Source organism: Triticum dicoccoides, chromosome 1A (assembly GCF_002162155.2).
Source record: "Triticum dicoccoides isolate Atlit2015 ecotype Zavitan chromosome 1A, WEW_v2.0, whole genome shotgun sequence".
In the NCBI taxonomy this organism is placed as follows: Eukaryota; Viridiplantae; Streptophyta; class Magnoliopsida; order Poales; family Poaceae; genus Triticum; species Triticum dicoccoides.
In genome coordinates, this window is record NC_041380.1 from 305,274,423 (window position 1) to 305,286,940 (window position 12,518).

Consider the following 12,518-nt stretch of genomic DNA (forward strand, 5'->3'; position numbering starts at 1 on the left):
AGGTTGCTTCTTCATGGACCCTTCGTGGGTGGAGCCCTCCGTGGACTCGCACAACCGTTACCCTTCGTGGGTTGAAGTCTCCATCAACGTGGGTGTATGATAGCACCACCTATCGGAACCACGCCAAAAATCTCTGTGTCTCCAATTGCGTTTGCATACTCCAAACTCCTCCCCTTACCTTCATATGCAATTGTTTTACTTTTCGCTGCTATACTCTTAGAATTGCATGTGTAGGTTGATTGCTTGACTTGTGCTAAGTTGCTAAAATCTGCCTAGAACTAAAATTGGGAAAAGGCTAGATTTTTATGTGGTCAAGTAGTCTAATCACGCCCCCCCCCCTCTAGACATACTTTCGATCGTACAAGAGCTCGATGGATCCAAGTGTCCAAGCTCTGAGACTTTAGTGGCGCATCCTGGGATCAGAGCACTTTCTCTATCATTCTGAAGGCAGAGCACTACACCGGCGATGTCGCGGTTAGCTCACCGTCCCCTTATTTTGCACACTGTCAACCATTGCCTTCTAACAACTAATAACACTTGTGCTTCTACTTAGGACCGCCCCAAGGGCGCTGAGTTCCTCAACACACCCATCCGAAACTACAACCAGATGCAACACATCTTCTCCTTCGGCCTGGCAACTGGCAAGCAATGCCATCGGCTCCAGCAGACGCATCAAAGACGGATCTGGACAAGGTATGATCCTAAGCATTGTTGCCACCATAGCTATGGTCGAAGTGCCGAAGAACTCAGCAAGCCTAACTGAGGAAAACAATATCTCCGGAGGCCGAAAGACGGTGGAGGTATCTCCAATGTGAAGCAGTGCTCGCGTATGTCGGCTTCTGCTAGTTTCAGTGATATCAAAACATGTATGGTGATTCATGATGACCAAATCCGACCGCGACTAGGGAACGTTGCGTGGAGAGAGAAAAAAGTGTTGACCAAAAAAGGAAATATGAAAAGCACATGATTGAAATGTCATGACATCTTGAATCGTAAAGCAAACAAAAATATAAGGAACGTTCCGAAGAACCTTTGGACGATCCGCGGAGAAAAAATATAAAATTTCTAAGATTGTGTGTTACTTGATTAGGAAGAGAATCCAGAGAGAAAGACATAAGATGCACTGGAACTTTAAAGAAAAATCCATTTGGCCTGACCTCATGTTTGGATTCCTCCAAAATCAGGGCCTCTATAGTTCATAGGAGAAGTGGAGGAAACTATAAGTATGTGTTTTCCCCTTTGGTACTACCATTCATCAATTTGATTCAAAGTAATGGAGTAAATGAAAAAGGAGGAAACATTTCTTTGATCACAGTTTTAAAGAAAAACGCGAGAATTTACAATCTACTCAGACCTCCTTTAGTAATTCGTACGTAAAGGTCTAATAATATCCTAATTATATATTTTCATATGGTTTGACTTTACTTTGATTGTGCTTATTAAGATCAACATGCTTTTCTATTTTTGTGGACCAAATACCCAAGTTTCAAGATTCCCGCATTTTACAATCCTCTTTTTGTGCATGCACTCCTATTATATTCTTGTCTTTTTTCTTCTCAGGATCCAATTTGAATTTCACGATCCAAATAGGCTGGCCGCAACTCTTATGCAACGAGGTTTGCAATCCTACGATCAGGGATAGTTAGAAAATTTCCTTACGATTTTAATCCTTTACTCCCTTCAATCAATATTAATTATTATTGATACGGTACAAAGTTATACTAAATCAGTGAAATCCAAAATCCACTTGATGCAAGAGGCCCTTAATCTCAAGCATGCTCACATCTACCTATTCAGCTATCAAGCACACATCCTTTGTGATGAACAAGGCAAGTGAGATGAATTTTCTTGTGGATTTCCTACGAAATTCTTGCGCTACGGACAGGGGTCTCCGAGAATTTGAAACAGCAAAATTGAGCAAAAGAACAAAGAAACGGCTACCGCTCTTCATTTATTTAGAGGTTAAAGTAACTTACATGTAGCGTTGATTCCTCACTCACTCAACCATGATCCTACGTACATACGGATTTAATCTACAACGACCGAAGCTGCAGGACGCGGTGCATGACCAGACCAGTACTGCTTCAGTGTGCTACGTAGCTAGACAGCCATGGCCGGATCCTCCCCCTCTACCTACGTAGTCCTTCCATCGTTCCTTCTAGGCATGCAATGGCGGCAGGCATCTTTGTCTCTTGATGATTATGCTAGTACGGCTAGCTAGCTGACCAACTTCTGTACAGTCTTCCTTCCGTACATGCATGGACGCGTGCATCCATCCATCCTGTGGATGGATTAGCACGTACGTACGCTACGCGTGCATAGGCGATGTGCGATGCATGTCGTGCTGGCCGGCGACTAGACGCGGATGGGAGCAGGGCGGCGGCGGTCGCGCTCCATGGCCTGGCGCTGCTCGGACTCCTGCCGCTGCATGCGCAGGTGCTCGTGCTGCCTCCGGATGAAGCTCTCGGCGCGGCGGAGGAGCTCGTCCTGCGCCATCCCCAGCACGTCCCTGGTGCGCCACCCCTGCCTCTCCGCCACCGGGGACGACGCCGCGGCCGGGTGCGGCGGGGAGGGCGGGACCATCGTGGCCGACTTACGCATCTCCCTCCGCGCGACCACGGCCTTGTCGGCCGCGCGCCGCATGCGCGGCAGCTCCTCGCCGCCCCACGTCTCGCTCTTCCGCACGGCCACCGGCCGCGCCGCGCCGCTCCTCACGATGGACTGCCACGCCGTGTCCATAGACACGTCGTCCACGCCAACGGCCTTGGCCTCGGTCGCGGCGGCCGAGGGCCTCGGCTTCTCCTCCTCGATGTGTTCCTTCTTGCCCTTGGGCTTGGCCTCCGCCACGGCGCCTCCCACCGTGACCGTGCCCTCGCCGGCGAGTTTCTTCCGCACGCGGGGGCGGTCGACCGGCCTCTTAGCCGTTCTCGCTTCCCGCGGCCGGCTCGTCGAGACCGGCGCCGGCGGCGCGACGACGTCATCAGGAGCGGCAGCAAAGACGTCGTGTTCCAACGGAGGGAAGAGCATGCCGCCCATGGCAGCGGATACGTCGCTGGCCGTGGACGAGAGTCCGGCCGCGACGGCTGTTCCGCGGTGGCGGCAGGAGGAAAGGAGCCAGACGACGATGACGTTGGCGGCGATCCACAGGAAGCAGGGAGGGGAGAAGAGGAAAACGGCGGGGAGAGGCGCCACGGAGACGAAGGAGTTTGCGCCGGCCGTGGCCGCCAGAACCGCCACGACCACGGCGACCGCCGCCGCCTTGAGGAAGGAGCAGTTCATCTCGGGCAAGAGCATACTAGACCGCGAGAGGGGGGAGGATGGCTCTCGATGGCGTGCAAGGAGGGGGGGAGCGATGAATGTGTGGGTCGAGTCGCTTATATAGCCGGGGCGGGAGAAGGAGCTGAGGTACTGACGGACTGACCTCTCTCAAAAGCATAAAGCGCACGCTAAAGATATTTTCATCTTTTCTTTATCTTTAAACAAGATATTTTCATCTTCTCAGCCTCAACTGGTAGAGTAATTTCCAAAGTAAATAAGTTTCGAGGAAAAGAACAAAATAAGGAATATCCAACGTTGCACCCGGCCGGTGTGAATACGCTCCGCTCGTGCTGCGACCGTTCTTACCTGAGTGGAACAGGCTACAGCTTAACATATATAGTACTACTACTAACTTGAAAGTAACCCACATAATGCAGGTACTAAATGGTTTGATTAAGGAGGAAGAGAGCAGGTTTAACCGCAGTTGATAGTAGGGCGCGGAGTCCGGTCGTCTCGCGAGGTCAGTCAATCAAACACCCATATACTATCAACTACTAACAGTGCATAGTATGGTGGATGAATACAATATGCAGCACGCATGCCGTGTTTTCGCTGTGAATCATTATTGAGTACTGAACCAGTCGTCGATCCCTTGTACAGAGCGAGTATAACTGCATTTTCTACAGACCATATATACGAAGAAATGGAGACAAGCATGCATGATTCAGCCAAGGGTGGAGCTGGAAATAGGGCGCCATATACACATACGTCAGCTGCATGACGATGTGTCAATACTCAATACCCACCCACTTGGATTTTAGTTTTGGTTTTGGTTGGTTGAGACCGCATTATCGCTGCTTGTTTTTTGAGGTATCTATGATGGTTAACACAAGAGATACCCATGACTTGTCCTAAACAGAGGTACCCATGACTTACGGGCCCTGGGTCTTCTTTAGCGCCAGCATCCTGTGCACCGTGTCATCGTATCACACACACACACCAAGAAAGAAAGCTACTCCCTCTGTAAAGAAATATAAAAGCGTTTAGTGTTAGAAATATTAGCACTTTTCCAATTAGACTTATCCACAAATAAGCAGTAAGCATGGCATAAAAGGTATGCATCTCATAGCAATACCTAAGCATACTGGCACGTACAGAACATAAAATCGAACATTCTATGAGCAGCACATATACGGCTAGTATAAGTACGAGTAAACGAGGGATGAACAGATCATACCCTCCGGTTGGCCAGGCCAACGCGGCGGCTGCAGTGGCAGCCTCGGCGTCGTCCGTGGCCTTCTTCTTAGCGGTGGCGGCGTCGGCCATGGTGTCGATGCCGAGGAAGTAGTGGAAGTAGAGGCGAACAGAGTTGGGGACGGATCGGGAGCAGTCGCGTCGAGACGCTTCCCAAAAACCTTATTGTCGTTCTCCCGGGCAGGATCTCGAACGACAAGGTTCCGGAGGCACCTGTTCTCCCGACCAGCCGTGCACGCGGTCGTCGGGATGGGATCGCCGGAGGCAGCACAGAGTGAGGAACAGTAGATGACGGCTAGGTCACGCGAGAGGGAGTGAGTGAACCGAACTTGGTTACTTCACTGGCCAGAGCCTTCTTATATAGTCCATAAGGAAGAAAGTCATGGGCCTTGCGGAGGCCCACGACCGAGTCGACCCACTTCCGGCAAGGGAGTCGTTGTTCCCGGCAAGCGTCGCACCCCGGCAAGGGGTCGACGAATCCCGGCAACGCAAGTGAGCCCACAGTCCAACGTCTTGGACAGTGGCCCACATGTTAGCGGCTCGTTAATTAATCCCTGATTAATTAATTCATTCCTGAGCGGCAAAAATAAGCTTCGGCTCGGCTCATTCCCGCAACCCGCGCGCGTCATGACGAGGCGAAGCGTGGCGAGGCGGGCGGAGGAGGAGGAGGAGCGCGCGTGTACCACTCTTTTTTCCAAGCTCCCAATGGCAAGTGGTAGAACAGTCCTTATAAAGGGGTCTCAACTCTCCTCAACTAGCAAGGTGGGACTAAACTTCCCACCACCTGCCATCTCATACATGGGCCTCAAGATTAACCAGGGATTAGTGTCTTATATGGGCCTAAGCCCATCCATAATCCAACAATCCCTCACCAGATCTCAAGGCACATAAGTTTGTCAACTGTTCCAAACAATGTTTGATATACCAGAATTTTCAGTGGAGACTGTTAAGTTGAACTTCCACCTAGAGCAACAGGATTAGACTTATTCACAACTGAACAATGGACTATGCCTTGAATTGTCAGTTTGACGTGCAGAAGTTTCGCCTATTGTCAGCTGATACATGGCTGTCGAAGGCTAAACCCCACGGGTGGAGCTTATTAGTCATACTCTGTACCTTCTCATGAGCTTAATAGAGATTACCCAATCTCATAGACTGTGACCAGCAGTCGGGCTCACATAGGTGTGTTCCTCCAAAGAATGCTCTGTAGGTTAGCATCTTGCTTACACAAGCTTTGGAACACATTAAAACAAAAGACAGTCTGCCTTACAGAATTGAGAGTATTGTGCATCTCCAATGGAGTGGGTTAATTAAGGATACTCTCCTCAGTTCACCGCTGAATTGTTTTCCTAGGTCCTAATTCACGGGATCTCCGATCACATAGGTTGGGTTACCCCCATGGCAACTTACGTGGGTCTCATACCCATCTTTCTCGATGCATTTTCTATCACAACCCGTGATAGCCCTTTCGTAAAAGGGTCTGACAGATTCTTAGCCGTCTGGATATAATCCAACGCTATTACTCCGGAGTTTCTTGATTTTCTGACATATTTCAATCTTCTTCTTATGTGCTTTGTGAATTTCGTGTTGTCCTTTGAACTCTTAGCCTTGGCAATCACTGTTTGATTGTCACAATTCATAAGGACAGCCGGCACTGGTTTATCAACCATCGACAAATTCATCAAAAGCTCTCGAAGCCATTCTGCTTCGACGCATGATGTGTCTAATATTGTGAGTTCTGCTTCCATAGTCGATCTGGTTAAGATCGTCTGCTTGCAAGACTTTCAGGAAACAGCACCACCACCAAGTGTGAAGATATGTCCACTAGTGGCTTTCATCTCATCAGCATCAGATATCCAATTCGAATCACTATACCCCTCAAGTACCGTCGGGTACCCAGAATAGTGAATTCCATAGTTCGAAGTACCTTGCAAATAACGCATCACTCGCTCAACAGCATGCCAGTGCACATCTCCCGGATTGGAAACAAGCTGGCTCAGTTTGCACACAGCAAATGAGATGTCAGGACGAGTAGCACGTGCTAGGTACATCAGTGAACCAACCACTTGAGAATATCTCAATTGATCTACAGCTGTGCCTTCGAACTTTCGAATCTGCACGCTAGGATCATATGGTCTTGCAGAAGGTTTACAGTCTGAATATCCAAAATTGCTCAAAATCTTCTCAACATAGTGGGATTGCAAAAGTGTAATTCCACCCTCAGAATTTCTCAGTAGCTTGATGTTCAGGATAACATCAGCCACACCCAGGTCTTTCATCTCAAAGTTGTGAGATAGAAAAGACTTGACCTCCTCAATGACCTTGAGGTGGGTCCCAAATATCAGTATGTCATCGACATACAGGCACAGTATAACTCCTACGCCCCCACCATAGCGATAGTATACACATTTGTCAGCTTCGTTCACAACAAAGCCAGCAGATGTCAGAGTAGTGTTGAACTTCTCATGACATTGCTTAGGCGCTTGTTTCAGGCCATACAAAGATTTCACTAGCTTATACACCTTTCCTTCTTGACCATTTACTACAAAGCCATCCGGTTGTTTCATGTAAATTTCCTCGTCTAGCTCTCCGTTAAGGAAAGCCGTCTTAACGTCCATCTGATGAACAAGAAGACCATGCGAGGCAGCCAAAGCGAGTAACACTCGAATGGTTGTCAGTCTAGCCACAGGTGAATAAGTGTCAAAGAAATCCTCTTCTTCTTTCTGGGTATAACCCTTGGCCACAAGCCTAGCCTTATACTTCTCAATAGTACCATCGGGCCTAAGCTTCCTTTTGAACACCCACTTACATCCTAATGGTCAACAATCATAAGGACGATCAGTGATCTCCCATGTCCCATTAGCCAAGATGGAATCCATCTCACTACGGACCGCATCCTTTCAGTAGTCAACATCCGGAGATGCATAAGCTTCTGAAATGGAGCTGGGAGTATCATCATCCACGAGGTACACGAGGAAATCATCACCAAAGGACTTTGCAGTCCTCTGTCTCTTGCTCCTAACAGGAGCTTCTTCGTCATCCTCCGTGGAACTCTTATCACTTTTATGTTCATGATATTCCATCGGAATAGCAGGTTCAGGAGTCTCATCAGATTCCAGTCTAGAACTGCTTTGCATATCTCTCATGAGGAAAATATCCTCAAAAAATATAGCATCCCTAGACTCTATAATTGTACCGACCTTCTGGTCAGGTACCTTAGATTTCACCACTAGAAATCTATAGCCAACGCTATGCTTGGCATAGCCAAGAAAAACACAGTCCACGGTCTTTAGTCCCAACTTGCGCTTTTTGATTATCGCCACATTGACTTTCGCCAAACAGCCCCAAGTGCGCAAGTAAGAGAGTGTAGTTCTCTTCTTTTCCCATTGCTCATAGGGAGTAGTCTCATTATCCTTTGTGGGAACTTTATTCAGGACATGACAAGATGTTAATGCAGCCTCCCCCCATCATGCCTTGGATAAACCCGATGTATCTAACATGGAGTTAACCAAATCAGTTAGAGTACGGTTTTTCCGTTCGGCAACCCCGTTTGACTGGGGTGAGTAGGGAGGCGTCCTCTCATGAATAATGCCATGTTCCGCACAGAATAAATCAAACTCATTAGAAATGTACTCTCCACCACGATTAGATCGAACTCGTTTTATTTTCTTCTCAAGTTGGTTCTCAACTTCAGCCTTATAGACTTTAAAGTAGTTGAGAGCCTCATCCTTAGTATTTAACAAATACACATAGCAGAATCTAGTGGAATCATCAATCAGAGTCATGAAGTATTTCTTTCCACCTTTAGTCAACACACCATTCATCTCACAGAGATCTGAATGTATGAGCTCTAGAGGTGCCAGGTGTCTCTCCTTCGCAGGCTTGTGAGGCTTACGAGGTTGCTTAGCTTGCACACACGCATGGCACTTAGAGCCTTTGGCTAAAGTGAAACTCGGGATTAAATCCATCTTAGCTAGCCGCGTCATACAACCGAAATTTATGTGACAAAGACGTGAATGCCAAACCTCAGATTCATTCACATTAGAATGAATTTGGTTCACGACTTTATTACAGAAATCCTCCAGGGAAAGGCGGAACAAACCACCACAAGCATATCCTTTTCCAACAAATAGTTCATACCGAGATACGACTACTTTGTTAGACTCAAATACTAACTTAAACCCTTCTTTACATAGAAGGGAGCCACTAACGAGATTCTTCTTTATGGCGGGGACATGCTGCACATTCTTCAGTTGCATGATCTTTCCCGAAGTAAACTTCAGATCTACCGTGCCAACACCATGAACAGAAGCATGCAAGCCATTCCCCATCAGGACGGAACAATCTCGTGCGACCTTGTAGGAAGAAAACAAAGACACATCAACACACACATGAATATTGGCCCCAGTGTCAATCCACCAATCGGTGGACTGACAAACTAAAAGTATGGTAAACAGATTACCATACCCAGATGCCGCATCATTGTTGCTTAGAGTGACATTCACAAACTTGGAGTCCTGTGCTGGCTTCTTGTACTTGTTTGGGCACTTGTTTGCCCAATGTTCATCTGAACCACAAGTAAAGCAGCCATCTCTCTTTTTGTCTTTCTTCTTACCCTTCTTTTTAAAGGTAATATTTTGCTGGACAGAGTTCTTTCCCTTGAACTTGTGGAAGTTCTTCTGCACCACATTGGCGCTAGAAGAACCCTCTGCCCCTTTCACATGTGAGTCATTTGCTCTCGAGTTCTGCTCAACACTGAGATGACCAATGACATCCTCAACAGAGAATTCACGTCTCAAGTGCTTGAGAGAAGTAGCAAAGTTCCTCCAACTAGGAGGGAGTTTTGCAATAATGCAACCCGCGACAAACTTGTCCGGTAACTCACACTTCAGGAGCTCCAGCTCCTTAGCAATGCACTGTATCTCATGAGCCTGGTCCAATACAGAACGGTTATCAACCATCCTGTAATCATGGAACTGCTCCATGGCATACAGCTCACTGCCAGCATCAGTTGCGCCGAATTTGACTTCGAGCGCATCCCACAAGTTTTTGGCAATGCCCATATGAATACAGGCATCGACTAACTTGTCTCCAATCACACTCAGAACTGCTCCCAGAAAGATTGTGGTTGCCTCTCTAAACGCCTTCTCCTGTTCAGGAGCAATCGTTTCTGTGAGGGACACACCACCAACCCAGAACACGTTCATCGTTGTGAGCCACAAGGTGGTCCTAGTCTGCCAACGCTTAAAATGCGTCCCAATAAACTTTTCCGGTTTCAGAGTAGCAGCAAAGCCTTAAATCGAAAAATTCCTAAAATAAGGTTTTTGGATTGTTGAAAATATTAGTACTTTTCCGATTAGACTTATCCACAAGTAAGCAGTAAGCATGGCATAAAAGGTATGCATCTCATAGCAATACCTAAGCATACTAGCATGTACAGAACATAGAATCGAACCTTCTATGAGCAGCACATATACGGCTAGCATAAGTACAAGTAAACGAGGGATGAACAGATCATACCCTCCGGTTGGCCAGGCCAACGCGGCGGCTGCAGCGGCAGCCTCGGCGTCGTCCGTGGTCTTCTTCTTAGCGGCGGCGGCGGCAGCCATGGTGTCGATGCCGAGGAAGTAGTGGAAGCAGAGGCGAACAGAGTTGGGGACGGATTGGGAGCAGTCGCGTCGAGACGCTCCCCAAAAACCTTATTGCCGTTCTCCCGGACAGGATCTCGAACGATATAGTCCGTAAGGAAGAAAGTCGTGGGCCTTGCGGAGGCCCACGACCGAGTCGACCCACTCCCGACAAGGGAGTCGTTGTTCCCGCGCGCGGTCGTGACGAGGCGAGGCGAGGCGAGGCGAGGCGGGCGGCGGAGGAGGAGGAGCGCGCGTGTACCACTCCTCTTCCCAAGCTCCCAATGGCAAGTGGTAGAGCATCCCTTATAAAGGGGTCTAAATTTCCCACCAACTGCCATCTCATACATGAGCCTCAAGATTAACCAGGGATTAGTGTCTTATATGGGCCTAAGCCCATTCATAATCCAACATTTAGATCACTACTTTAGTAATCTAAACACTTTTATATTTGTTTACGAAGGGAGTATATATTGATTCCCTAAGTAAGTGCTAAGAAAAAGACACAAACAAAAACCGACATATAGACCATACGAACACTAATCCAGTAGACCATGATGACCCAGTTTATCCAGCCGTTTTTTGGTATATTTTACCCAAAACAAGCTTTTGTTTCTATGTTAGTGTGTATTTAGTTTAATTATTAACCGAGCTGTTTCTAACATGGTGGTCAAAAAATGTGTAAAATAAGGACGAGGCAACCGCAAACTGAACTTAAGAAGTCGCAGCACGCTAACAGTAGCTTCATCAGAAGAATAACAGCGGGGGTTTATTCCACGGCACCTACCTTTTATGCACCCACCAACATGCCTTGTCCGATCCTGCCTTTTATCAATCGGTCGGTCAGTCAGTCAATTGAGACCCAAGGCTGGAGCAGCAACAAGCACACACCGGACGGACGGACGCTGCCTGCGTCGTCGTTGTCGTCGTCGTCGCTTGCTTATCTTAATCTTAATAATGGGTTTGCAAGTCTAGGTCAACTCGCTCGTTGCTTATCCGTATGCCGGCGCGGGGGAGCGGGGCCCGCCCGTGCTCCCCGAGCACCCACTACCCTGTCTATCTAGTCTACTATATCTAGAAGAAAAAAGAAAGGAAATTAAAGCGCATTCTCGAGGAAAAGCGCATGCAGACGCAATAGACATGTTCCTCCGAGGCTCCGACGAGACGTCCGCCTCGCCACGGGCTCGCAATCCATTGGTCGGAGCAGTTGGGCGCACATGGCTCGCTCGACCCACCTCTCCCGCTAACAGACGAGCCATGTCGCAATCCGTAATCCAGCTGCTTGATTTCGTGCCTCTGCTTTTGCTTTGCTTGCATGGATGCGCAGAAAGCCAGAGAGCAGTCGTGCTATAGTAGTGGCAGCAGGAGTATCCAACTGGACAGAGGCTCGGAACCTGGATGCTAAACTGTTTTCTGCTGCTATGTGAGTTTGCTTACACAAGCAGCACTCATGCATACACTTTCTTCTTGCTAGGGGAATCTTGGCCTTTCGCAATAGTGTAGTGTAGTATACATGTTGTTAGCAAACCGCACATACGTTACGACGTTACGTACTGGCTGATGTATTTATGTTCAAGGATCGGCAAATCAAACTCTTCTCCCATTTTACATCAGCTAGACAACATGACAGTGTGTATCTGAAGCTTTTTTCCACCTCCAACACCATAATCGACTGCTACAAGGTCACAATGCAAAGATACTACTGATACAAGTGGTTTAGTGTGGTGTGGAGAAGACACTGCTAGAAATCTCCTCCTTCATAATAGATCTCCCTCCGTTCCTAAATATATAAGTCTTTTTAGATATAGATATTTCTACTCTCTCCGTTCCTAAATATAAGTCTTTCTAGAGATTCCAACAAGTAACTACATACGGAGCAAAATGGATGAATTTACACTATAAAATATGTCTACATATATCCGTATGTTGTACTCAATTTGAAATATCTAAAAAGACTTGTATATTTAGGAGCGGAGGGAGATCTATTATGAAGGACGAGATTTGCAAGTACCTCCATCCGTCCGGTCCGACTCTCTTTCACTCCCAGCCGACTATGGCAGGCAGCTGGTGTCTTCCTGGATGGTTTGATATATTCAGTCCACCAGCACCAGCAAGCAAACTGTCGACGCTGCCGGCTGGACGCACCCCCGTGGCCAGCACCGCGCTGACGGCCTTGCCGTCGCCGATCGCTGGTCCGGAGTCTGCAATGCCCTGCGCGCAGACACGCCACCGCCCGTACCGTCGCCGGCCCGATGTATGGACGCCTGGCCCACCGCCTGCACCCAGGGCCACCCCTCTCGTCACAAAGCTAAAAGAGGAAAGAGGGGAGGAAAGAAAAAGCGTGAAAGAAAGGAGGCTGCAGATCCCAGGCCGACAGGA

General features: G+C 48.0%; 1 protein-coding gene across 1 annotated transcript; it reads right to left on the minus strand.

Annotated features, from left to right (window-relative positions):
- Positions 1-1,913: 1,913 nt before the first annotated feature.
- LOC119269915 lies at positions 1,914-3,342 on the minus strand. Its single transcript, XM_037551853.1, has one exon. The coding sequence runs from the start codon at positions 3,292-3,294 to the stop codon at positions 2,356-2,358; it is 939 nt and encodes a 312-aa protein (XP_037407750.1). The 5' UTR covers positions 3,295-3,342; the 3' UTR covers positions 1,914-2,355.
- Positions 3,343-12,518: the final 9,176 nt, after the last annotated feature.

Bases quoted from the DNA above. Each gene is read 5' to 3' on its own strand.
- LOC119269915 (XM_037551853.1), bottom strand. From the start codon at position 3,294: ATGCTCTTGCCCGAGATGAACTGCTCCTTCCTCAAGGCGGCGGCGGTC.